The sequence below is a fragment of the Anguilla rostrata genome, chromosome 8 (genome assembly GCF_018555375.3).
Source record: "Anguilla rostrata isolate EN2019 chromosome 8, ASM1855537v3, whole genome shotgun sequence".
Taxonomy (NCBI): Eukaryota; Metazoa; Chordata; class Actinopteri; order Anguilliformes; family Anguillidae; genus Anguilla; species Anguilla rostrata.
The window spans coordinates 55,171,266-55,196,216 of NC_057940.1; the positions used below are offsets into that span (position 1 = coordinate 55,171,266).

At 49.4% G+C, this 24,951-nt stretch overlaps 2 protein-coding genes and 1 long non-coding RNA gene across 4 annotated transcripts in view; all 3 read left to right on the plus strand.

Annotated features, from left to right (window-relative positions):
- The window catches only part of LOC135262140 (thrombospondin type-1 domain-containing protein 7A-like), a 67,298-nt gene extending 54,076 nt beyond the window's left edge, over positions 1-13,222 (plus strand). Inside the window, exons 17-27 of the mRNA XM_064349028.1 lie at positions 43-184; positions 1,074-1,252; positions 1,799-1,827; positions 5,195-5,354; positions 5,913-6,087; positions 6,831-7,004; positions 7,326-7,421; positions 8,180-8,262; positions 8,508-8,721; positions 9,335-9,422; positions 11,979-13,222. Coding sequence (XP_064205098.1) covers positions 43-184; positions 1,074-1,252; positions 1,799-1,827; positions 5,195-5,354; positions 5,913-6,087; positions 6,831-7,004; positions 7,326-7,421; positions 8,180-8,262; positions 8,508-8,721; positions 9,335-9,422; positions 11,979-12,063 — 1,425 coding nt within the window. The 3' untranslated portion in view covers positions 12,064-13,222. The remainder of the gene's footprint in view (positions 1-42; positions 185-1,073; positions 1,253-1,798; positions 1,828-5,194; positions 5,355-5,912; positions 6,088-6,830; positions 7,005-7,325; positions 7,422-8,179; positions 8,263-8,507; positions 8,722-9,334; positions 9,423-11,978) is intronic.
- LOC135262146 (uncharacterized) overlaps positions 1-16,040 on the plus strand; it is a 78,523-nt gene extending 62,483 nt beyond the window's left edge. Inside the window, exon 2 of the long non-coding RNA XR_010332120.1 lies at positions 15,897-16,040. This is a non-coding gene — a long non-coding RNA (uncharacterized LOC135262146). The remainder of the gene's footprint in view (positions 1-15,896) is intronic.
- A 6,204-nt stretch (positions 16,041-22,244) lies between these two features.
- The window catches only part of LOC135262136 (neurexophilin-1-like), a 30,530-nt gene continuing 27,823 nt past the window's right edge, over positions 22,245-24,951 (plus strand). Inside the window, exons 1-2 of one of the 2 annotated variants that reach the window (XM_064349022.1) lie at positions 22,245-22,703; positions 22,980-23,143. In XM_064349022.1, coding sequence (XP_064205092.1) covers positions 23,090-23,143 — 54 coding nt within the window. In that variant the 5' untranslated portion in view covers positions 22,245-22,703; positions 22,980-23,089. The other variant, XM_064349020.1, reaches the window with a different exon arrangement.

The following is a 24,951-nucleotide window of genomic DNA, read 5'->3' on the forward strand; positions in this document are numbered from 1 at the left end:
TTGAGCTGGCTGTGTGTGGAAGCTGACGCGTACCTCTCTCAGCCCTGCAGCGGGAACGGGACTCGGGTGCGAACAGCGACCCCCATACGCCTGCCGGGAGAGGGGAAACTGTGCCCCCCCTCCACCGAAACGGAGCCCTGCAACCTCAACACCAACTGCTACCACTACTCCTACAACATCACAGGTAAACCCACAACATCACAGGTAAAACTATTCCTACAACATCACAGGTAAACCCACAACATTACTGGTAAAAATGCTCCTACAACATCACAGGTAAACCCACAACATCACAGGTAAAACTATTCCTACAACATCACAGGTAAATCCACAACATCACAGGTAAAACTATTCCTACAACATCACAGGTAAACCCACAACATCGTAGGTAAATCTACTCCTACAACATCACAGGTAAACCCACAACATCACAGGTAAAACTACTCCTACAACATCACAGGTAAACCCACAACATCACAGGTAAAACTACTCCTACAACATCACAGGTAAACCCACAACATCACAGGTAAATCTACTCCTACAACATCACAGGTAAACCCACAACATTACTGGTAAAAATCCTCCTACAACATCACAGGTAAAACTATAACATCACAGATAACACACGAGGGACAAGATGAGGTCATTACACAGAGTGTGTGTTTGAGAGAGAGTAGGGGGCGGGGCCAGGATGAGGTCATCTCTCTCTCTCTCTCCCTCTCTCCAGTGTGCGGGTGTCACAGATACCCTGTGAGAGAGAGAGGGGAGGGATTAATGGGAAAGGCATTTAATGTGCTGGGAGATTTGAGGAGGTCTGCTCTCAGTTTCTATGGCTCTCTGGGGCTTTCTCGAAGCCCTGCTGGCTGACCGCTGTGGTGATCTGTCCTTATCTAACATCCTCATGTTTCATCCCTGAGTGTACTGTGTACTGTGCTGCATCTTTTTTACACAATGGCTCAATCTTTGTTTTTTCTTTTTCTGCCTGAAATTCTCTGGATACAAACGTGTCCCCTGCGCCTGGCTCCGCCCCCAAACTCCCCTCCATCCCACCTCGCCCCCCCCCCCCCCCACAGACTGGAGCACCTGTCAGCTGAGCGAGAGAGCCGTGTGTGGGCGGGGCATCAGGACGCGCATGCTGGACTGCGTGCGCAGCGACGGCAAGTCTGTGGACCTCAAGTACTGCGAGGAGGTGAGGAGTGTGTGTGTGTGTTTGATAGTGTGTGTGTGTGTGATAGTGTGTGTGCATGTGTGTGTGTGTGTGTGTGCGTGCATGTAATAGTGTGCGTGTGCGTGCGTGTGTGTGATAATGTGTGTGTGTGTGTGAGAGAGAGTGTGTGTGTGTGTGCGTGTGTGTGTGTGATAATGTGTGTGTGTGTGTGTGTGTGTGTGAGAGAGAGTGTGGGTGTGTGTGCGTGTGTGTGCGTGTGATAATGTGTGTGTGTGTGTGTGTGTGAGAGAGAGTGTGTGTGTGTGTGCTGTGCGTGTGTGTGTGTGTGCGCGTGTGTATGATAATGTGTGTGTGTGAGAGAGAGAGTGTGTGATAAATGAGTGTGTGTGACAAATTATCTCTCCTTGGACATGCATGCACCCACACACACATACAGTTTCATTTAAACTCACACGCACACGCACACACACACACACACACACACACACACACACACACACACAAAAGCAAAGGGCTGTAACTACCACTCAGAACACCAAGGTCATGTCCTCAGTATTTTTCTCATGTCCATTTCCGAAGCCTGTATTTAATTTCATTCTTTAGTGAGAACATCAGTTGCGATTCAATTAGGAGATGAGTGAATGGTCATGCTCACACACACACACAGACAGACACGCACAGGCACACAGGCAAACACACACACATGCACTCAGACACATGACACACACACACAGGCGCGCGCACACACACACACACACACACACACACCCACACGGACACACATACACTCACACAACACACACACACAGACGCGCACAGCACACAGACAAACACACACACATGCACTCTCTCACACATACACACACACAGGCGCGCACAGACACACGGACAAACACACACACACACACACACACACCCACACAGACACACAGACACATACACTCACACAGACACACACACTCACACACACACACACACACACACACACACACACACACGACCACACACACACACACACACACACACACACACACACACACACACACACACACACACACACACACACACACACACACACACACACACACACACACACACACTACCCTGCAGGTTCAGGGGTAATTTGCCCCTCGCAGAGTAAAAGTAATTTGGCTCTCCAGCAGGACTAAACCCCCCATTAACCCCAGATTTCGGGGGAGTTGACCCCCCCCCCCCCCCCCCGCCCCGCCCCAGGGGGGCGTCCTGAGCATTTGGCTGGAAGCAGCAGAGAGCCAGTCTACTCCTCTGTGCAGAAACAGGGGATTGTGGGTAATGAGAAATGAAAAAGCCAGCAAGGGGGGAGGCTTTGGTGTGGGGGCGGCGGGGGGTAGTTTGGGACCAGACAGGGCCTTACAGACCCCCCTTCTCTTTCAGTTGGGGGGGGGGCGGGGGTAGTTTGGGACCAGACAGGGCCTTACAGACCCCCTTCTCTTCAGTTGGGGGGCGGGGGTAGTTTGGGTCCAGACAGGGCCTACAGACCCCCTTCTCTTTCAGTTGGGGGGGGGGGTGGGGCAGACGGGCTACGCCCCCTCCTTTCAGTGGGGGCGGGGTAGTTTGGGTCCAGACAGGGCCTTAACAGACCCCCCTTCTCTTTCAGTTGGGGGGGGGGGTAGTTTGGGCCAGACGGGCCTACAGACCCCCTTCTCTTTCAGCTGGGGGGGGCGGGGGGGTAGTTTGGGTCCAGATGGGGCCTAACAGATCCCCTCTCTCTCTCAGCTGGGGGGGGCGGGGGGTAGTTTGGGTCCAGACGGGGCCTTACAGACCCCCTCTCTCTTTCAGCTGGGTTGAGGTGGTGTGAACTCAGTTTGGGATCACGCCAGCCTGAGGTCGTCCTGTCCCCTCTCCTCACCTGCGGTCTGCAGGTGGCTTGTGAACTCACTCTGCCCCTGGTGGAGTTTTCCTACTGCCACTGTTGCAGCTTTCCCCTGATTGGTCGTCCCTGGTCCCGAGTGCTCCTCTCCCTGGGACGCCCCTGTCCCAGGTAGGCTCTGTGACTACTCACCTGTGTGACTGACAGGTCTCGTTGTCTTGAGAGCCGAGCCTTGGAGTGCGCTGTGATTTAGCCTTGCTCATTAGCTGGAGCTGCTTTCCCTTCTCCTCCTTTCTTCTTTCCCTCTCTTCTCTCCTCTCTCTTTATAATCGGGCCGTTTGCTCAGAGCACGCTGGGTCGCTGTGTGCATAGAGGGACCGGGGGGAAATAATCACAGCAGACGGGACGTCCTGTCCCCCTTCCCCTCTCCAGCGCAGGAGCGTCTCTAATCAAACACTTCAGCTGCTGGGCAAGCCTCACCTCGGCCCGTGACAGACCCCCTAATATAGGGGGGATGTGTGATTCATGAAAGGCGTCAATTATTTATTCAGTGCTGTGATTGACAGCTCGCCTTCCCTGACTGTATTCTGTTGGCCCCTCCCACCTGCCTGGTCTTGAGAAATCCCTCCTCAGGGGAGGATTCTGGGGGTTGCCAGATTGATGGTTGTTTCCTAATATTTCCTTTTTTTCAACCAATAGGATAACTTTTATCAGACAGTGTGGAGAATATACATCAGTGGTTCTCAAACTTGAACCTTGGTGGCCCCTGGTTCTCATTCCAACCTCAACTGTGCAATCCTAGAATTTTAACAAGCTTTTAATTTTTCTTAATGAGGTGCTTTTCATGTTTTAGAGCTGGGGTCCCCAGTCTTGTCCAGAAAGGGCCAGTGTGGGTGCACACACCTGATTCTACTAATCAATCACTAGAGTCATTGCTAAGCACCTTGATTAGTAGAATCAGGATCAGGTGTGTGCACCCACACTGGCCCTTTCTGGATAAGTCTGGGGACCCCAGCTCTAAAACATGAAAAGAGTTCCTCACTGCCAGGCTTGTTCTGATGCTTCTGGCCTCTTACTAAAACATCACATCATCTCTGACTCAGCTCAATTTCAAGGGGGGGGGGGGGTGGCGGGGGGGGAAGAGAAGATGCTCAGTGAGTGAACATTCAGGACGGTTTCAGGTGCGCAGAAGAAGCTCTGGCGAGTTGAGAGGCGCCAACGCGGCGTTGCGTTTTCGGAAGATCACGTTAGTCGGACAGCAGCAGGGCTGGATGGGAGGAAATTGAATCTTTACCTGCAGCTTCTCCTCCCTGAGGGGAAAGGAAATGAAATCATCCGGCTGCTGCTGTAATATGCGGTGTCAGGACGACCTCTTACAGCGCTGCCTTCATTTATATCTGATTTTATATGACGCTACGCTGCCCCCTGGTGCCGTGTGCATGGTACTGCGGGCTAGGCCACACACAAGCACTTTCCTGAACGAATAAGCGACTGTATCCAGCCTCCCGGTTCTGAATATAATGGCACGTACCAGAAGTGTTTGGTGATGACTGTTAGCGACCTTTTAGCGGAAATCGGAGCGGAGGAGAGCCTCTTCAGCTCTCTTTAAGCCTTTGAGTGATTCCGCTCCTGTGGTTTTCGCGTTATTGCTTGGACGGGCTTTCGTGTGCACTCGTGCGGTTATAGTTTGGGGCTGGGACGGGGGGGGGTGGTGTCTGTCGATATGACCTGATGAACGCCGTTTGCTGTGTGCGCACTCAGCCTGAGTAATCTGAACAAACCATTCTAATCTCTGTGTATCTCTGAACAAGCGAATACGTGAATGTAGTTATGTTCTTCTGCACGTTTGTTTATGTAAAGTGTGTGTGTGTGTGTGAGACAGTGCCCACCACCATGTTCACTCTACTGTTGCCAAACCAGCCTCTTTTCTGTACACTGACTGTTGTAACGAAATGCGATTGGCTAATGTCCGGGCTCTGTTGAATGTGATTGGTTAATGGTCAGGCTTTGTTAAATGTGATTGACTAATGGACAGGCTCTGCTGAATGTGATGGGTTAATGGCCGGGCTCTGCTGAATGTGATTGGTTAATGTCTGGGCTCTGCTGAATGTGATTGGTTAATGTCTGGGCTCTGCTGAATGTGATTGGTTAATGTCTGGGCTCTGCTGAATGTGATTGGTTCCCCCTGCAGGGAGAATGTGGCGGCGGCGCTCGGTGACCCAGGCGTCCCAGGGGGACGGGAGGCCCTGCCCCGCCCAGATGGAGCAGTGGAAGCCCTGTCCCGTCAGGCCCTGCTACAGGTGGCGCTACAGCACCTGGTCCGAGTGTGGAGCCGAGGTGAACGCCGACTGCATTTACCCATCAGCCACCTGTCCTGCCCCGGACACTCCTGCTCGCTGTTACCCAACCAACAAACACACAAATGCCTGAAACACTGATTCTAACTCAGATGGGCTTCATAAGAGAAACTGCTCAAGGTTCAGCAATACTGGCGAAGCAATAAACAGCAGATTTACAGCAGAATAAGAGCTGAATCAGAGCTGAATCAGAACAGAAGTAAAGCTGAATCATCTCAGGATCAGGACTGAATCAGAGCAGAATCAGAGCAGAATCAGAGCAGAATCAGGGCTGAATCAGAGCAGTTTAGCGTAGTGCAGTCAGAGCAGAGGTGTGTGTAAGTGTGCATGTGTGGTATAATGTCTGTGTGTGCATGTGCGTGTGTGTGTGTGTGTGTGTGTGTGGTGTATAACGCGTGTGTGTGTGTGTGGTATAACGTGTGTGTGTGTGGTATAACGTGTGTGTGTGTGGTGTAATGTGTGTGTGTGTGTGTGTGGTATAACGCGTGTGTGTGTGTGGTATAACGTGTGTGGTATAACGCGTGTGTGTGTTCTGCAGGACGCTGGCTGTGGAGAAGGAGTGCGTGTGAGGAACGTGTCGTGTGTGGTGTTTGACGGTTCCCGTGACGATGAGGGCAGTGTGGTGGAGGAGGAGCTGTGTGGGGGAGCGGACCCCCTGCAGGATGGAGACAACCGAGGCGCCCTGGAGGAGGCCTGCACTGTGCCCTGTCCAGGTAACACACACCTGCCACCTGCAAGGGGAACATTCCCCAGTAACAAACACCTACTCAGGTGACATACACCTATTCAGGTACACACACCTGCACAGGTAACATGCCTGCTCAGGTACACACACCTGCACAGGTAACACACACCTGTCCAGGTAACACACACCTGTCCAGATAACACACACCTGCCACCTGCAAGGTGAACATTCCTGAGTAACAAACACCTACTCAGGTGACATACACCTATTCAGGTACACACACCTGCACAGGTAACACACCTATTCAGGTACACACACCTGCACAGGTAACACACCTGCTCAGGTAACATGCACCTGCACAGGTGCACACACCTACTCAGGTGACATACACCTATTCAGGTACACACACCTGCTCAGGTAACACACCTGCTCAGGTACACACACCTGCACAGGTAACACACCTGCTCAGGTAACACGCACCTGCACAGGTGCACACACTTGCTCAGGTAACACGCACCTGCACAGGTAACACACCTGCTCAGGTAACACGCACCTGCACAGGTACACACACCTGGAGCCACCTGCTTTATCTCTGTTCCCGAGCTGACCTGGAAGTTCTTCTGAGTCACTTCTGTTTCTGTCCTCAAATGACAGCAGGTATTTATCATAGAGAGACATGTGACCTTTGACCTTTGTCAGGACATGCATGCGAATCTGAGATGATCTGAAGACCCTGGTGCATTGTGGGTAATGTCTGTCCCTGTTTCCCAGGCGACTGTTACCTGGCGGAGTGGAGTGGGTGGAGCAGCTGTGAGCAGAGCTGTGTGAAAGGGGTGGATTTGGGCCTGGGGGCGGTCCAGGTGAGGTCCCGCCCCGCCATCGCCCAGGAGCCCCACAGCCTTCCCCAGTGTCCCCAGCAGGAGTGGGAGTCCCGCCCCTGCACAGGTCAGAGGTCACCGCACGACTCACTCAGCCAATCATTTGATCGTTTAAAAAATAATAATAATAATAATAATATTCACTTCTCAAAGCATAGCCCTGAAAATGATTATGATGATGATAGCAACAATATATCACTGGCTTTGTGCTGTCTTGCAAGGTGTTGATTGGCTAGTCTCTCTCTCTCTCCCTCCCTCCCTCTCTCTCTCTCTCTCCCCTCTCCCTCTGTCTCTCCCCCTCCCCCTCTCCTCTCCCCCCCTCCCTCTCTCTCTCTGTCTACCTCCTCCCTCCCTCCCCCCCTTTTCTCTATTTCCCCCCTCCCCCCAGACGGTCAGTGCTTTGAGTACACCTGGATGGCCGCAGAGTGGAAAGGCCACGCCCGCCAGGTGTGGTGCCAGCGTTCCGACGGGCTGAACGTCACAGGTACCCGCTCGCCCGCGCGCTCTCGCACGCTTCCGCCATCGCCGCCGTCCCCCGCCGTTCCACAGAAAAACCCGCCAGAGAAAAGCGATAATCCGCGCGCGATTTGGACCGCGTCTGCTCCCGCTGTGGAGCCGTGGCACAGGACAAGAGCCTATAAATATGCAACAGTGTGTACTCTCCCAGGCTCTTCATCCCCCTGCAAAACACAGGGTTTATTTCGGGGGGATTTAATGATCTGAAACTTTCTGGAGCGAGCGCTTCGAGTTCCTTTCATGCAAAACAAAAGTTGTGAAAGTGCAGCGCTGCTCCTTGAGAGCGTGGAGAGGAAGCTTGTGTGTGAGCGGGATGTCTTCAGAACGGAACGAGCTCTTACTTACGCCACGGCCCTTCCTGCTTAATTAACTCCAGCGCCTGGGAGAGGAGTCCTTTAATCCTCACGGGGAACTGTGAGCCTCTCCTGCATGAAGGAGAGCAGAAGCACACGAGTTCAGCAATAGGAATAGGAGCACAACTGTGTGCCTAAAAGTATTAAGAAATATTAAGCATTATTATACATTACACATTGTTATACATTGTTAAACATTTTGTTAGGTCATTATATGGATTATATCTTTACATTTGAAATAACCTGATTGTCCCACTTGCACAACCTGATTGGTCTGCTTTTGCTTTTTGTGTTTTACGTGTCCTGATTGGTCCACTTTCCCACCTTCATGTTTTATATGCATCCTGATTGGTCCTCCTCTGCTCTCTCACAGGCGGATGCCCCCTGTCCATCAAGCCCCTGTCAGACAGGTCATGTGACCCAGCCTGCGATAAGCCACGATCCGTCTGCACAGAGGTGAGAGAGCGCGTGAGTTTTTTTTTTGGAATTCAAAATTCCAAGTCAGTTTTCTAGAACTCCGTTGCTTTCAGTTGCAAGCAGTGATTGTGACATCAGCATTAGAATGTTCAGTTAAGAGCACTCTAATCACATGACCTCACGCCATATAAGGCTAAATGCTAGCTACTGCTCACGTGCTGTAGCGCAGCATGCTGAGATGCAGCAGTGTAATGTGTGTGTGTGTGTGTGACTGCCCCCTGCAGGTCGGCGTGTGCGGGTGCGCGGAGGGCTACACGGAGGTGATGAGCTCGGACGGGCTCCTGGAGCAGTGCACGCTCATCCCCGTCCTAGAGATCCCCACCGCCGGGGTCAACGAGGCCGACGTCAAGACCATCCGCGCCGCCAGCCCCACCCAGCCCACCGGCAACCAGGCCGGCCGCGCGGGACGCACCTGGTTCCTGCAGCCGTTCGGACCAGGTAAGCCCCGCCCCCCTGTGCAAGTAAGCCCCTCCCCCTCGTGCGAGTAGGAACGTATCCCAGTGCAGTCTCAGAGCGTGTGCGTTTATGGGTGCTGGGTGAACGCTTGCGGTCGACATAAAAGATGCCCTTCACCAGCGGCCATTTATCACCGAGCAGCTTGTGTTATGGCGCCCTCTGCTGGCTGATAAACAGGACTGCGGGGTGGTTCACCTGCTGAATGTAGGGGTGTCCTGTATAAATACTTTTCCCTGCTTATTAACCTTTTATTACCAACTAAATATACAACCTGTTTATTAAGCTGAGTTAATTGTTTTTTCATAGCCTTTCCTAAACTTGTAAAGATACTACTCATAACTTTAGTAGTTGTGAGTAATAAAGCTAAAGAAGACAAGATTTGATTACTAATTTTTTTTAGTTTTCAGTTGTTGTTTTTCCAGAATTATTATTTTGTGCAGCTGAAGTGTGGCTGTGTGATTATGGTCTCGGCCAATCAAAAAGCTGCAGGTAAATCCCCCCCCACATGGTAGAAGCTCTCTGATTGGCTGAGACCGCATGGTAGCAGCTCTCTGATTGGCTGCGGCAGCCTGCTGACTCTCTCTCTCCCCTGCAGACGGGCGGCTGAAGACGTGGGTGTACGGCGTGGCGGCGGGCGTGGTCGTGCTGCTGATCTTCATCATCTCCATGACGTACCTCGCCTGGTGAGTCTTCCTCAGCTCTGACGGACTTCACCGTGTGACGTCACACATTCTCGTTTACATTTCATTTTATTTAACTACTGCTGTGTGTGTGTGCTTGTTTTTGTGTGTCTGTGCCTGTGTGTGTGTGTGTGTGATATGATGCCTGTTCATTTTAAAATTTCAGTCTTATTTTCATTTTTAATTCTCCTTTTCAAATTCACTCCTCATGTATTTTGTTTGAGCAATGTTAACCCCTCCATTTCTTTTTGTTTGCTTTTGCCCCGCCCTCTCCCTGACCGTTGACCCACCCGGTTGTGCCGTTAGGCAGGGCGGAGCCCCGCCCTCTCCTGACCCGAGGTCGGGACGAATCAGAAGCCTCGCGTGCCGAAAGTCATGTGTCACAAGCGTCACCAGAGAGAGCAGGAACTGCATCTACAGGGCTTGGCCTGTCCCTTGCTCCGCCCCCTCTTACTGTCAGTCATTCTGATAAAAAAACCAGCTGTCCTTGGCCCCTGACTCAAGTGAACATGATAATTTAAAGCCACTTTAATTAGGATTTGTTTCACAAATCAAAGGAACTACAATTACCAGAAAGCCCATTGGTACAGCTAGACGCTGTGCTGCCCTCTGGTGGCCAGCAAAGAGGTATTGCTCACTGTGGTGCTTCTCTTTCTTTATGTTAATATGCCATCCCTTTTTCTTTCATTTCCTCCCTCTGTTGATTTGTCATGCCTGTCGTTGTCAATGTCCTGCTTGTTTTAACTGTTAGCTAAATGATTTCCGAATGGATCAAACCCGCAGAGTGTTTACATTTATGTTCCACTTCAGGATGTGAACTATGTGGATTTCAGTTTCTAGGGTGCCAAGCTTGCTTCCTTTACACTATCCACTCGATATGTAAGATTTTCTCTCAAAGTTTAATCTTTTGTTGCCAGGCAACTGCCTAGATGGTAAAGGGACACACATGCACACACACACGTACACACATGCAGCCAGACACACACACTCACGCACACATGCACACACAAACACACACAGCCACACAAACATACACAGCCGCACACACTCACTCACGGTGTGAGCTGGCAGTGTGGAGCTAGCGCTGTGGGCTAGCTGTATGTGCTAGCAGTGTGCGGCTAGCGCTGCGGGCTAGCTGTACGTGCTAGCAGTGTGGGGCTAGCGTTGCGGCTGCTGACTGCAGCGTGTGGGCTAGCGCTGCAGGCTAGCTGTTTGTGCTAGCAGTGTGGGGCTAGCGCTGCGGGCTAGCTGTACGTGCTAGCAGTGTGGGGCTAGCGCTGCGGGCTAGCTGTACGTGCTAGCGGTGTGGGGCTAGCGCTGCGGGCTAGCTGTACGTGCTAGCGGTGTGGGGCTAGCGCTGCGGGCTGGCTGTACGTGCTAGCGGTGTGGGGCTAGCGCTGTGGGCTAGCTGTACGTGCTAGCAGTGTGGGGCTAGATGTACGTGCTAGCAGTGTGGGGCTAGCGCTGCGGGCTAGGTGTACGTGCTAGCGGTGTGGGGCCAGCGCTGCGGGCTAGCTGTACGTGCTAGTGGTGTGGGGCTAGCGCTGCGGGCTAGCTGTACGTGCTAGCTGCGGGCTAGCTGTACGTGCTAGCGGTGTGGGGCTAGCACTGCGGGCTAACTGTACGTGCTAGTGGTGTGGGGCCAGCGCTGCGGAATAGCGGACTGACTGCGCTGTGTTTCTGTGTGTTGTAGTTGTCGTTGAGGTGAGTCCTGAGATTCCCGTCTGCTTCCTGCCTGTTCTTGCAGCTACACGCCGCGCATGCTGCACAGCGACCGATCTGCGGTCAGAACGCGGTCACGCATTACTAACCGGGATGTGACCGTGCCCTGGCCCTGTTCACTGTCATCACCCCGAAGCCACGGGGTGGGACGGGGGGTTCGGTTTTTAAAATTCCCCTGTATTTGACCAGTGGATGGGGTACCCCAGGGGATAGGATAGTGGGGACCCCAAAACCAGCTGTTACATCCCATCTCTCTATGAATGTGGTCTTGAGGAATCAGGCCTGAGGGGAAACAAACAGTCAGAGAGCGAAGAAAAAAGGCGGTCAGCAAGTGGCCGGGGGCAACGGAGCCATAGGTACTCACAGTTCTGCCAGCAGGTTGCCACGGCAGGTTGCCGCGGCAGCGATGGGGATACTGTGGTGGGTGATGCTTGGTTATGACACATGCTCGGTCACATCTGAGCGGGAACAGCATGGCCGCTCACGTGGGGGGGTGGGGGGCCTGGTGGGGGGGAACTAACAGCATCTATCTATTGCGTGCTGCTTTTATCTGTATGCGTGAAGTACTGACAACTGCAGAGCATGGAAGGGGCAAATTATTATTGCTACTTAGAGTGATGATAATAATAATAATAATTTATTATTATTATTATTATTGTGTATAGTGATACTAATAACAGTTTTTGCTAAATAAAAGTTGAGAAAATGCTTGTATTCTTCATTTGAGTTTGACAGTGAAACACATGGGCTGCTGTTGATGTTAATACCCATGCATTTACAAGCTAATTGTTTTTAAATTAAAAGTTTTTTTTCCATTCTCTTTCTTTTCTTTTTTAGCAAAAAGCCAAAGAAGCCGCAGAGGAGGCAGAACAACCGGCTGAAGCCTCTCACTCTGGCTTACGACGGAGACGCCGACATGTAGCCCCACCTCCGACCTCCGACCTCTGACCCCTGACGCTTGCTCATGACAGCGATGCATACTTTTTTACAGTGACCTCTGTGGCCTACTCGCCCCCCTGACGCTTTGTTAGGATGGCGACGCAGTCTTGTAGCGTGACCTCTGACCCCCTCCAACCTTTTACCCGCCACGGTGACGAGCGATGCCCTCGGGCGGACCCGGTCGTCATGGCAACCCAGCTCCTCCTCAGCATCAGGACCTGCCTCGGAAACTAGAAGAGCTTGATTTCGGGAATTGGGGGGCTAGGGTGGGAGGCGACTGGCTTTAGCATGGAGCAGAGACTAATAAACAAGGTAACACACACACCTGTTCAGGTAACACACACCTGCCCAGAGCAGATGGAGAGGCGATGCTTTCAGCTGTCCCATACGGCCGGCCTTCCTCCTCCTGTTTACCTCTCTCTCTCACGAGGGCCTTCCAGACCTGAAGAGGACGTGGCGCTTTGCTTCCTTCGCTTTTTCCCGCTCTTTTACTGAAGGGAGAACCTGCTTTTTTAGGGGAGAGGAGGGGCCGGCCAGGAGCCCTGTTAAAACTCCCGTTCAGGAAGTGAAACCCCTCGCCTCTGACCGCAGTGCAGGAGGCCCCTGCGTTTCCAGCGGCTCTATAAACACCCTGGAGGAACACGCCCCCTCGGCTCCGCGTCCTGCTCCTTCACCTTCGCCGCGATTCGCTGACCGCCGGGTTCCTCCCGCCTCTCCTGGGTGCTGCTGGGATCGATCGCGTCGGCCATCTCTCTTCCCCCGGAGTCCACCAACCAAAACACTGCTCAAAGAGTGGGCGGGGCTACCGTGCTCCATCACTGAACTGCCGGCCCAAACCAATCGTACATGTTTGTAATGGCGGACCGTGTTTTTGATTGGTTCACGGGAGCTCGGTGATTGACAGGGCATGGTAGCTCCACCCACTCTGGGTCTGTGACTCCTCCCTCCCTCGTCACATGACGGTTAGCGCTGAAGATCTCCTGCTAAAGACGCTCTTCCTTCTGCCCCCTCTAAGGCAGGGCTTTGCACTATATTAGTGTGAGCATGTTACGTATTTATATCTATATCTATTTATATTGTATTTCCATAGCAACTGACCCTTGGAATCAGGATGAAAGTAAAGTTTTGTCCTCGAAAATAAATTTAAAAAAATAATTTAAAAAGACATTTTTCAAATTTGAGGGGAAAAAGACAAAAAAAAAAGACGTTTACTAATGTTTGCTTTTATGCATTTTTTATGTATATGACAGGATTGCCATCTATGTCACTTTTTGTGTTTAATATGCGGGTTTTTCTTTTTTAAAAGAAGAAGAAAGAAAGAGCAGCAGGCCTTTGCGGTTTGTACAGTTGTATTCTGAGGCTTCTTTTTGTTTGTTTTTATTTTGCCCGAATGGACTTTTAAACGGATGATCTCCGCAATGTTTTTGGAAAGGCTGTTCACTCTTTGAGTATCTTCCAGGTGTTTCTCTTTCTCATATTTCACGAGAGCGTGCGAGCACACGGATGACTGGAGTTGTCAGCTTCTAAAATGTTTATTTTTATTTTATTTCAGCGCTGCACTGTCGAGCCTGCGGCATATTGCCCCCGGTATCTGTGCGATCTGCAGTCCCAGCCCTGCAATCTCAGACAGGCACACCCGCTGCAGAGCGAGCGGAGAGAGGGAGAGAGTGAGAGAGTGAGAGGAGAGAGGAGAGAGGAGAGAGAGAGGGAGAGGAGAGAGAGAGAGAGAGAGAGAGGGAGAAGAGAGAGAGAGGAGAGTCAGAGAGAGGGAGAGAGAGAGAGAGAGACAGAGAGAGGAGAGAGGAAGAGAGGGAGAGAGGGAGAGAGAGAGAGGGGGAGAGGGAGAGAGGGAGCAGAGAGAGAGGGAGAGAGGGAGAGTAGCATCGTCGTTGTGATTTATTCACGCCGTGGTGGAAATGGCAAAGTGCTGCCATGCCTGAGATATCTGCTGCTCTTGATCTGTCCTCTCGCAGACCGGCAGCCTCCTCTGAGCGACTGTCTGTATCAGTCACGGGCGCAGTACTCACCCAGCATGCATCACTCCACTGATGAAACTTTGACCCAGCTTACATCACTCCACAGCTGAAGATCTTACCCAGCATGCATCACTGCACTGCTGAAACTTTGACCCAGCTTACATCATTCCACAGCTGAAGATCTTACCCAGCATGCATCACTGCACTGCTGAAGCTCTTACCCAGCATCCATCACTGTACTGCTGAAGATCTTACCCAGCATGCATCACTCAGCTTCTGGCCGGTGCACCGGTGTTGTGCTGCTCACAGACAGTCAGAGGATCAGTGCTTTATGGCTGGCCGGTGCACCAGTGCTGTGCTGCTCACAGACAGTCAGAGGATCAGTGCTTAATGGATTGTGTGCTGCTGCACTGCTGATCTGCAGGATGCCGAGTGAATTGACTGCTGGCTCTGATGGAGGTCTGATAGGGGCTTGAAGGGGAAAGTCTCTATATCACATTTATTTTATCAGAAATAAGCTATTGGCACAGAAAAGCTCTCTGTCTCTCTGCTCAGGCTATTTTTGCTGTACAGCAGATTAAACAACTTCATTTTTTCAGATCTGAAAACTAACACTGATGCAACATTAAAACAAAGCTACTGCTTTTGAGCCTGAGGCTCTGTATCTCAAAGGCTTTATATCGCTTAACATTCTCAGCTCTTGACGTGTTGAATAACCACATGCGTATTTGTTTCTGATGGCGGGACATTGTCAGTTTGGGTTGCTATAGAAACAACCATTGATGGAGGGGAACGCCCTGCACAACCTTACCTGAGACAGGGCCCATTGGTCGCAGTGGAGTCACCATGGAAACGACAAGCAGAGGTCCGAAGGTGTGTTCGCACCTGTCCTGATTTCCTTCCCTTTTGTTATGGCAAGCTATTTACTATTTACTCTTTTTCAGTCCAAGTTGTACTCTGAGAGGTAAATAAACTGTCTTTAGCAGACGAGGGCAGCTGGTCGGTTTGCTGGTCTCTGGGGTGCAGCAGAAGCTCGCTTTCACAGGGCGGTGGTTGTGTAGGTGCAGGGTTGGGTGGCTTTGGTACGATCTGTGAATTTGAAAGTACTGAAAAACGTGGCGCATTGATAATGAAACATAGGTGTAATGGAACATACGCGTTCTTCCAAAGGTATCCCCTGTGTGCGCGCTCTTTAAAACACGCGTTAAATCCATGTGTGCTGCACCTTTCATTCCGTCTCCAAAATAACACTACAAACTGCAGTTCATCACAGCATCTATTTATGATTTTTATTGTAATTAATTTATTTTGAGTTGTAAATAGTTGCATACAGTTCATTTTTTAAATTCTGTAACTGTACATAAATATATTTGTTTTTTATTGCACAGCAGATGTTTTGGAACTGTGTGCGTGTGCGAGTGTGTGTGCGAGTGTGTGTGTGTGTGTGTGTGTGTGTGCGAGTGTGTGTGTGTGTGTGCATGTGCTGCGTGATGTGTGAAGTGTCTGTGTGTGTGCACGTGGTAGTGTGGTGTGTGAGCATGTGTGTGCATGTGTGTGTGTGTGTGCAGTGGTGTTGTGTGTATGCTGTGTGTGCGTATGTGGTGTGTGTGTGTGTGTCGTGTGTGTGTGTGTGTATGTGTGTGTGTGTGTGTGCATGTGTGTGATGTTGTGCAGTGTGTGTGTGATGCGTGTGTGTGCATGTTGAGTGTCTGTGTGTGTGTGTGTGTGTGTGTGAGTGTGTGCATATTAGTGTCTGTCTGTTTGTGTGTGTGTCTGTGTGTATGCGTGAGTGTGTGCGTATGTGAGTATGTGAGTGTGTGTGTGTGTTGTGTATGGTGAGGTGTGTGTATGTGGTTGCGTGTGTGTGTGTGTGTGAGTGAGTGTGACTTGTTCTTCCACTGACACAGGCTCCTGTCCTTTTCCTAATGCTATTTATACTGTACATGTTACCTGATGAATTGCTGATAATAAATGAAGAAAACCACACCTTGTTCTCTTCTTCTTCTTCTGTGGTTGCTCTGTGGAATTCAATGTGGTACTGTAAATGTTCTGCTCTTCTTCTGTGGTTACTCTGTGGAATTCAATGTGGTACTGTAAATGTTCTGCTCTTCTTCTGTGGTTACTCTGTGGAATTCAGTGCGGTACTGTAAATGTTTACAGTGGGTGTGGGATGGCTGGGTGACTCACCCCTATAAGGCGCTGTTCCGGTGTGTGGATGGGCCCCCATTGTCTGGGCTAAGTGTGGTTAGGGATCGCAACGTTCACCAACCCCCCCCCCTGCTGGTCAATCCGCCCCCTGGAATTCATCTGCATGCAAACAGTCTTCCTCTGAGGGGGGGAGGGTGGGAGGAGGAACCATTAAAAAAGCCTTTCTTTTTTGCAGTAAAAAGAAATGCAAGCAATTCTGAACTAATCTAAAATCAATACAAACACTCAGAGACAATAAAACAATTAAAACTCCAGATTTTAGAGGATGTTGTTTTATTGCCTCCCACATTCCATTCTTTGCACCTGTTAATTCTTCTGTTGTTTGCTCGCTGTGATGCGCAGGCTGTGATGGAGATGAACTCCGGGATTTACTTTGGAAAGAGAGAGAAATAAGCAGGCGTCGCCCGCTCCTGCACTTCTGAGTGTTTGTGTTTGTAGATCTTTTTGTTCTCTTTGAATAAACTCACACCCAGTACCCCTATCTAATTTTGTACTGTAATAGAATGATAACGACACCCAGTGTTGTTCAGTTAGTAGCTGTTGGGCTGGGGTGTACAGGACGTCCTGGCTAGCCTGGAGTGTATGGGACGTCCTGGTTAGTTTTGGCTGTTGGGCTGATGGGTACAGGACGTCCTGGCTAGCCTGGAGTGTATGGGACATCCTGGTTAGTTTTGGCTGTTGGGCTGGTGTGTACAGGACGTCCTGGCTAGCCTGGAGTGTATGGAACATCCTGGTTAGTCATCAGCTTTTGGGCTAGTGTGTATGGGACGTCCTGGTTAGATGGTGCTGTTGGGCTGGTGTGTGTGGGACGTCCTGGTTAGTCATCAGCTTTTGGGCTGGTGGGTGTGGGACGTCCTGGTTAGTTGGTGCTGTTGGGCTGGTGTGTGTGGGACGTCCTGGTTAGTTTTGGCTGTTGGGCTGATGGGTACAGGACGTCCTGGCTAGCCTGGAGTGTATGGGACATCCTGGTTAGTTTTGGCTGTTGGGCTGGTGTGTACAGGACGTCCTGGCTAGCCTGGAGTGTATGGAACATCCTGGTTAGTCATCAGCTTTTGGGCTAGTGTGTATGGGACGTCCTGGTTAGATGGTGCTGTTGGGCTGGTGTGTGTGGGACGTCCTGGTTAGTCATCAGCTTTTGGGCTGGTGTGTGTGGGACATCCTGGTTAGTTGGTGCTGTTGGGCTGGTGTGTGTGGGACGTCCTGGTTAGTTGGTGCTGTTGGGCTGGTGTGTGTGGGACGTCCTGGTTAGTTGGTGCTGTTGGGCTGGTGTGTGTGGGACGTCCTGGTTAGTTGGTGCTGTTGGGCTGGTGTGTGTGGGACGTCCTGGTTAGTTGGTGCTGTTGGGCTGGTGTGTGTGGGACGTCCTGGTTAGATGGTGCTGTTGGGTTGGTGTGTGTGGGACGTCCTGGTTAGATGGTGCTATTGGGCTGGTGTGTGTGGGACGTCCTGGTTAGATGGTGCTATTGGGCTGGTGTGTGTGGGACGTCCTGGTTAGTTGGTGCTGTTGGGCTGGTGTGTGTGGGACGTCCTAGTTAGTCAGGAGTGGTTGAGTTTTACTCAAACATGCTTCAAACCAGAATGTACAATCACGTGAAAGCACCTTGTTCAGATTGTTGGCTGAAACAGGTGTTTGTTTTAAAAATATTGTTTAAAGGTGAAAGGTCTACTGCCTGTGTATGTCTTAAATATTTAGATACCTGTGAACAGGTACGCTGTGTGAACAGGTACGCTGGTTTGTGTGGTTTCAAGCATCGCTAACCTGAGGTCCCATTCAGAATGCAATCATTTTGCCACTCAAATCAAAGGTGCTGTTTCTTCCCTCGTGTAATATGTGTGTAGACCACTAGATGGCGCATAAAGACAGCACTAGATTTCCTAAATTCTCAGCTACTCGTAAAAGGGGTCTTTTCTTTACCTTTCGGAGATGCACACCACAGGATACTGTGACTCACGCTGTGAAACTATTTTCGTAGCATGCGCTATATAATTACACTTAATTTCTTTACACTGGTCTGCTAGCATTAAATTGCTTGCATAAGCACATTAAGATTTTACAATTTTTAAAGCCCAAAAGAAATAACCTTCATAATAATAATAATAATAATAATAATAATGCATTTGTTACAGGTCTGTTTTGCTGCTCAGTGTCTACACAGCAGGTAGTTGTGTGGAATGAGATGTTTGCTGTTTTAGCCTGAGCATATCTGGCAAAATGAAATCAACCTTCCAAAGCATCACGATTTTATAGACCCGCTTGTCCTGGCTCTCGAAATCTGAGTATGATTTTTAAGGTTTTAATGTCCTTATGTGATTAGATGATTTTCGGTTTCTGACTTCAGACAAAATGAAGCTTCTTGGCCCCAGAGTATGCTGTACTTAACCAGATTTATTTAAATTCTGCATTTAAAAAGTAATGAAGTTAGAGAGGATGGTAAACGTTTTAACTGATAAATCTATGTTTTTATTCATTTGTCACATCTTATGAAATCTTTAATTAGGATTATTTTAGTAATTAATCTATCAGCCCACTATAAAGTTATATGTACTGTGTGTGTGTGTCTGTGTGTGTGCACGTGTGTGTGTGTGTGTGTGTGTGTGCATGCTCGTGTGTATGTGTGTGTCTGTCTGTGTGTGTACTCGTGAGTGTGTGTTTGTGTTATAGCTCTCATGACCATTCACAGATGGTGCTATCTGCATTATAGTGGAAGACATTACTGTTGTAACAGCTGCTATTATTACTATAGATTTACAATAAAACCAGTCTTAACGGTCCATTTGAAAGGAATCACAAACAAATTCATATCAAACGCAATCACCCCAATAAGAATGGCTTCTCTAACCTCGCCCATGGGCACCTTAATCTTGTATCTCATACGCTGTAACCCTCTCTGTCTTTCTCACGCAAATGCACACACAGACACATACATATACACACTCTCACACACACACGCACACACACTCTCTCACACACACACACACACACACACACACACACACACACACACACACACACACTCACACACACACACAGTCACTCACTCACACACACTCTCTCACACACACACACAGCTGAAATGTCACTGGGTGACTGGGAGCTCAGCAGATTCTGCTGGAGGCACAGAACGGGTGTCATGCTGATGACCCCTGACCCCCACAGAGGTCAAAGGTTACGGGGTCTGCAGTGTGACAGAGGAAGAGGTCAGGGTGCTGCAGCTATAAGAGTATATTTCAGACCGGCTGCGTGCAGCGCACATGTGATTAAGGCACATGATCCGGACACATGAGATTAAACCTGCGCTCGGCACGATCGGATTCAGGACACCTGCTGTGACCTTTAACCCTCCGCAGCCCCTCCTGGGGGGGGGGGGGGGGCGTAAAAAGCCCCCCTCTCTGCCCTTAAATCGAGTCTCCCGGAGGAGCAGGTCCCACGGGGGCCTGCCTAATCTGCCAACTTGCTATTTTTTTGGCGTCCGTTTCAGGCAGAAGCTCTTTGTCTCGACCCTGGGGGGGAGGGCGTTATCGGGCATCGGGAGTAAATGCGATTTGAGGGGGCGTGCGCGCGGATCCTTCCGCTGGATGCCAGGACCCATTAGTCTGGCTCTGTCCAGATCTGGGAGGATGAAGAGGAGGAGGAGGAGGAGGAGGAGGAGGAGGAGGAGGGAGGGGGGGTGGATTTGTTTCTTATCTGCCTCCCCGGGACGGACGCTTGTTTGATATAATCGTCTCGCCGGGATACGGAGGGGAGCCTAATCCTTATTAAGCGACTGAGCGTTCCGATCTGGATCGCCGTGTCCAGCCAATCGGACGATTACGGAAACATCCGGGGGGGGATGGGGGGGAACAGAGAGCGGATTTACCCCCAGCAGCTAACCCATCAACAGAAGAGGGGCCAAAGGTCGATGCGGTGGTAATACCGCTCTCCCTCGTGCTTGTGGATATTGATTAGAGCCTCGGAATTTTGCCAGGATCTGTTGGAATTTTGTGCAGCCTCTCCACACACAGCATTCCGTTTCACTGTGACAAGTTAACTGAGTTTTTCCAAGTTAACTGGCTGGTTTAAATTTGTAAAACTGCCGGTTTAAATCCTTGAAAATTCTGGAAGGTGATCAAAGGCACCACACGGCATGCCAGGATGAAATAAACCCGCCTGGTTGGTGGATTTTGGCGTCACCGTGGTCAAAAGGCTTTGGCACTAAAGTTTCCAGTTACACTATGTACAGAATCTTTTTTTTTTTTGCGTGTGAAATGGCTTTGAATGAGCCTGAATATTAAGTAGTGATTCACGAGTGATGAATTGTTAGTGTGTTTGTGTGCCCTGTGGTGCGCGAATACGCCGATAAATCTTAGAGGAAAACCGGACTGGAAAGCCGGAATTCCGCACAGGGAAGGGTGACTTTTCCAGCCGAGCGGGAAGTGCTGCCGTCCTCTTCCTCAGGAAAAGCGCGGCGACGCTATTCGGCTGTTCCGTGGAGCACCAACACATCACCCCCCCCCCCCGCCCCGGCTGTTATTCAGAGACCCGCCATGGATCAGCGGGCTGGCATTTCAGCCTGCACTGCCAGGCCATGGCCACAGACTGCAGGTGTTCAGGTGTGTGAGCGGGATGAGCCAATTCAGGACCCCCCACCCCCACCGCACCACCCCACCCCAGGGCAACGTTGCTGACACTCGTTCAACCCTTGTTATCCCGGTGTTCCCTGACCCTTGACCTGGTGCGGAGGTGTAGGCTGGGACAATCTCGCTACAGTGACCCTGTGCTGCTCCATGCCTCCTAAAACTCCCCCCCCCCCCCCACTTCATACTATACTTCATGTTATTCATCAATATTAAACCCCTTAAAATAATTTTATATTTAATATTTTATTGAATATTATTTTATATTTAATATAATTTGAGTATTTACCTCCTTACAATCTTTTAAATGTTTACTATCAATACTTAACATCATTAAATCTCCCTAATATCAGCTATTAGTATTTAACTGCTTACTATATATTTATCCCCTTGAAATTTAATATCATTGACTATTTTCTTTAAAATCAACTACCCACTGCAAGCTATTTAATCTACATCTGTGGCATTGCTAGGCCAGTAGATTAAATATCTGCTGATAGATTAGTGACCATTGTTTTGTTACAGGAACTTGAACATGGTCTCACACACATGCACACACATTCACTGACCGCACACACACATTTCACCCTCTGCCCTCCCTCCCTATCCCTCTGCCCTCTGCCCCGCCCTCCCTGAGTTTCACTCTCTGCCCCTCCTCGTCTCCCGCAGTGACGCGGTGAGTAGCCCATAGCAGAGCTGTTGTACTCGGTCCATATGAATCCAGAGCTCTCACGCTTCCCTCTGTTCCTCGTCCTCCATCGAGCTCCGTCTGAAAAGAGGAGCGCGTTAACCCTTTCAGCATCGAGCCACGCTGGGGGTCCTGGGACGCTCCTAAAAACCCTTCCTGTCCCATTACAGTGGGAGCAGAGCACGGGCTGTGTGTGTGTGTGTGTGGAGGGGGGGGGGTGTGAGTGCGTGCGTGGGTGGAGGGGGTGTTTGCAGAAAGGGTTACGGTGTGATGAAATATCTCACACTGACGGGTGCTGCGCTCAGCATCCCCCCCCCCCCCCGCCGCCATGGGGCCACTTCTCAAACCAGCCGTCCCCCCGTCCCGTCCCCCCCAAAAAAAAAATCAGGCCGGATTGACATGCGGAACTGTCAGGCTCAGGACAGCGATGCTAACCCACACGTCAGTCACAGGCCTTCAGCCTTCCGCCTGCCTGAGACCTTTCCCTCACGAATCAACAACTTTTTACACACATCAGGAAGATCAAGTATAAACACATACAGAAAATTATTTTTTATTTTTTATTTGCAGTTTAGTGTGCAAACAACGGCTCAAAATTTCCCTTTCCTGCTCTTAAGCCGCCTTCTCAGCTGGACCAATGTCCATCACTTACAATCGTCTATAAATGTACTTTTTTTTTTTTTTTTTTTGACGTCCAGCTAACAAATCCCGTGGGTTAAATTGACGTTTACTGTGTTTAAATCCCTGGTCCCTGTAGACCCATTGTATCAGTAAAGCGAGATAATCGCCGCAGCCACGTGCAGGACCGCACAGAAACCGAACGCGGGGATCATACACGCTCTGAAGTATAAGTATCAATTCTTTTTTTTTTTTTCCTTTTTTTTCCAGTGTTAGTCCAAATACGACGTTTCCAACGTGGAAAAACTGATCTCCGAATGCCGGACCAATCTCATCCTTGTCTTTAATCCCCCCCTCCCTCCTCCTCCCTCTGTCACAATCTCTCTTTCTCTCCCTCTCCCTCCCTTCCTCTCCCTCTTTCTGTCCCTCGCACACTTGCTAACGCTTGTGCTTTTTTCCTCGCGGATGCATTGTACCAGCGTGTTACTGCGCGCACGGGGTATAAAGGCGCCACTGACGGTTGGTGCCCGTTAAAATCTCTTGTCCCCTTTCCAGAAAGGACCGCGCCGCGTCGCGCGCTTGGCTCCGCGAGACAATCAGATCAAGACTGATCTCCCTCGCGATTGTCCTCAATTGAATTTTCATCTTTCATTGAATTATGAGATTGCTTCACCCTCTGTCCGGATTAATGCCTGTGTAATCGTCATTTTGCTCCCCTCCCCGCCTTTCCTTCGTTTGTGTCCAAGTATAAGCTTGTTCTGTGGTCATGGGGTGTATAATTTCATTTTTGCCTAGGGTGATGAGGGGGTTCACTATTCTGTAAAGCGGATACCAGGTGGATCTATGGTCTACAAATACGCGAGATTCAGCGCGCGGACGTCAGTGGAAGTTTAGGATCAGGGAGGATGCAGGCTACGCGTTGGTGCGCTTTCTTTCTCCTCGCGCCTGCAATTTACCTGGTGAGTTTTTTCTTCTTGTTAATAGTCGTTTTTGTTATTTTCCATTTCGTTTTTAAAAAAAATTGAAAATGCATTCCTTTACTAACCAGAATCTTTCAGTAAAACTATGCCGAGCTCGCTTGCATGTGAAACATGTTACCGAGGGCGCGAGCTTTTCCCCATCATGATTAATATCTCGCGTTCTTAATAATTATGATCACGATTATTCTCATTTCGTTCAAAAAAACTTTTATGATATTTTATAATGATTTTATAAATACACTTGAACTGCAATATAAGTAAATGGTAATATGGATCAAATTTGTAATTCCGAACAATTTTGAAAAACATTTGAATTTCTTTTTACGTCGACGACGTTTAAATATTTACCTATTTTTGAATTTTGCTTTATGTTATTGGTAGATGCCATATGCCCTGCATCACTTTTCATTAAAAGTATAAAATATTTTGCATTTCAAAACAAGTAAATCGCAATAGACACAAACCATTTTGAAGTGTTTTTCATATTACTATTTTTTTTTTTAAATTATGGTTAACAATTTGGTCCACTACTCCCCAGTGCCACGAGTAAACTTTGCCGTCTGAGTACCGATGTGTAATTCCGAATTTAATTCTCAAGGGGGCGCCCTGTATCGCAGAAAGAAAGACGTTACACGGCAGAGTGCTCCTGCTCGCGAGCGCTGCTGTAGAAACATTCTGCGAGCTGTCCGCACCAGAGAGCGATGTGGATGGCCGCGCGCATAGCATTTTTTTGCATCGACTACGAACAGACAGGGAAGACACCCGCCTTTCTGAAAATCTAATTAAACTTCTCACGGACCGAGATCACTTTCAAAACAAGGTCGTGAAGTGCGGGGTACGCCACTGCTTACAAAAAAAAGTGGTTTGGGTAGGCATAGGCGTCGGATTGTTTAGAGCGCAGCATTAGAAAGTGAATTTAAGTGTGTACAACTGGCTGCCGTTGAAAGTGAATGCTGATGATGTTGAAACTGGTAAATGTGTTCCCTCACCCCCCTGTTAAAACACGTTAGTCAAACTGTTTCAACAGCATTTGAACAGCATCACCGGTGTCTCGTTCACGCGCCAGGAAGGGCGCTAGCTTGAAAAAGCAATTACAGTGATGTTGCGAACCTCGTGTGCGTAATTTTATGCGCCCTGTTAATATAACATTTTACAGGGCATATGGTTCTTAATAACCCCATAATTTCGTAATTATGGAACAGAAAGCCCAGAAATATGCGGCTCCGGTATTCTGGCGGGGTTGTTTACTTGGACAAGTACCCAGCTGGATATTTGTAATAAGTACAGGTTTCCAAAGTCGCTTTGGGTCGAACGTTCTGCCGAGCAAATAAATAACACAATATAGTGCATACGATATCTATATTTGTCTGTAGTAGAGATGAGTATTCTTTATTTCACCTGGTCTTTTCGTAGATCCCTTATAGGGAGAACACACATCGTGCGTAGTTCCACTAATAGAAACCTGTACCACACACACACACACTGTAACATTCACACACGCGCGGTCATTTGAGTGTGGACACATAGTTTACAATTAATTTAAATGTGATGTATCTTGAACGTTTCTCATATAGGCTACTGGTAAAATAATTAAAACATCTTTCGATGAAGCCGAATGCTTATTTCAGTTTCTAAAAATAAAAATTTCAATGTAAAATCAAGCTGTACCCTACACAATTTGGATATTGGCTAGTTGCGCTTTCCCTTTTTAAGGAATATTAGAATTTGGAGCAATTTCACGAACGGGCCTTATCAGTGGCGGCAGAATTTTGACCCAAAGCATTGTA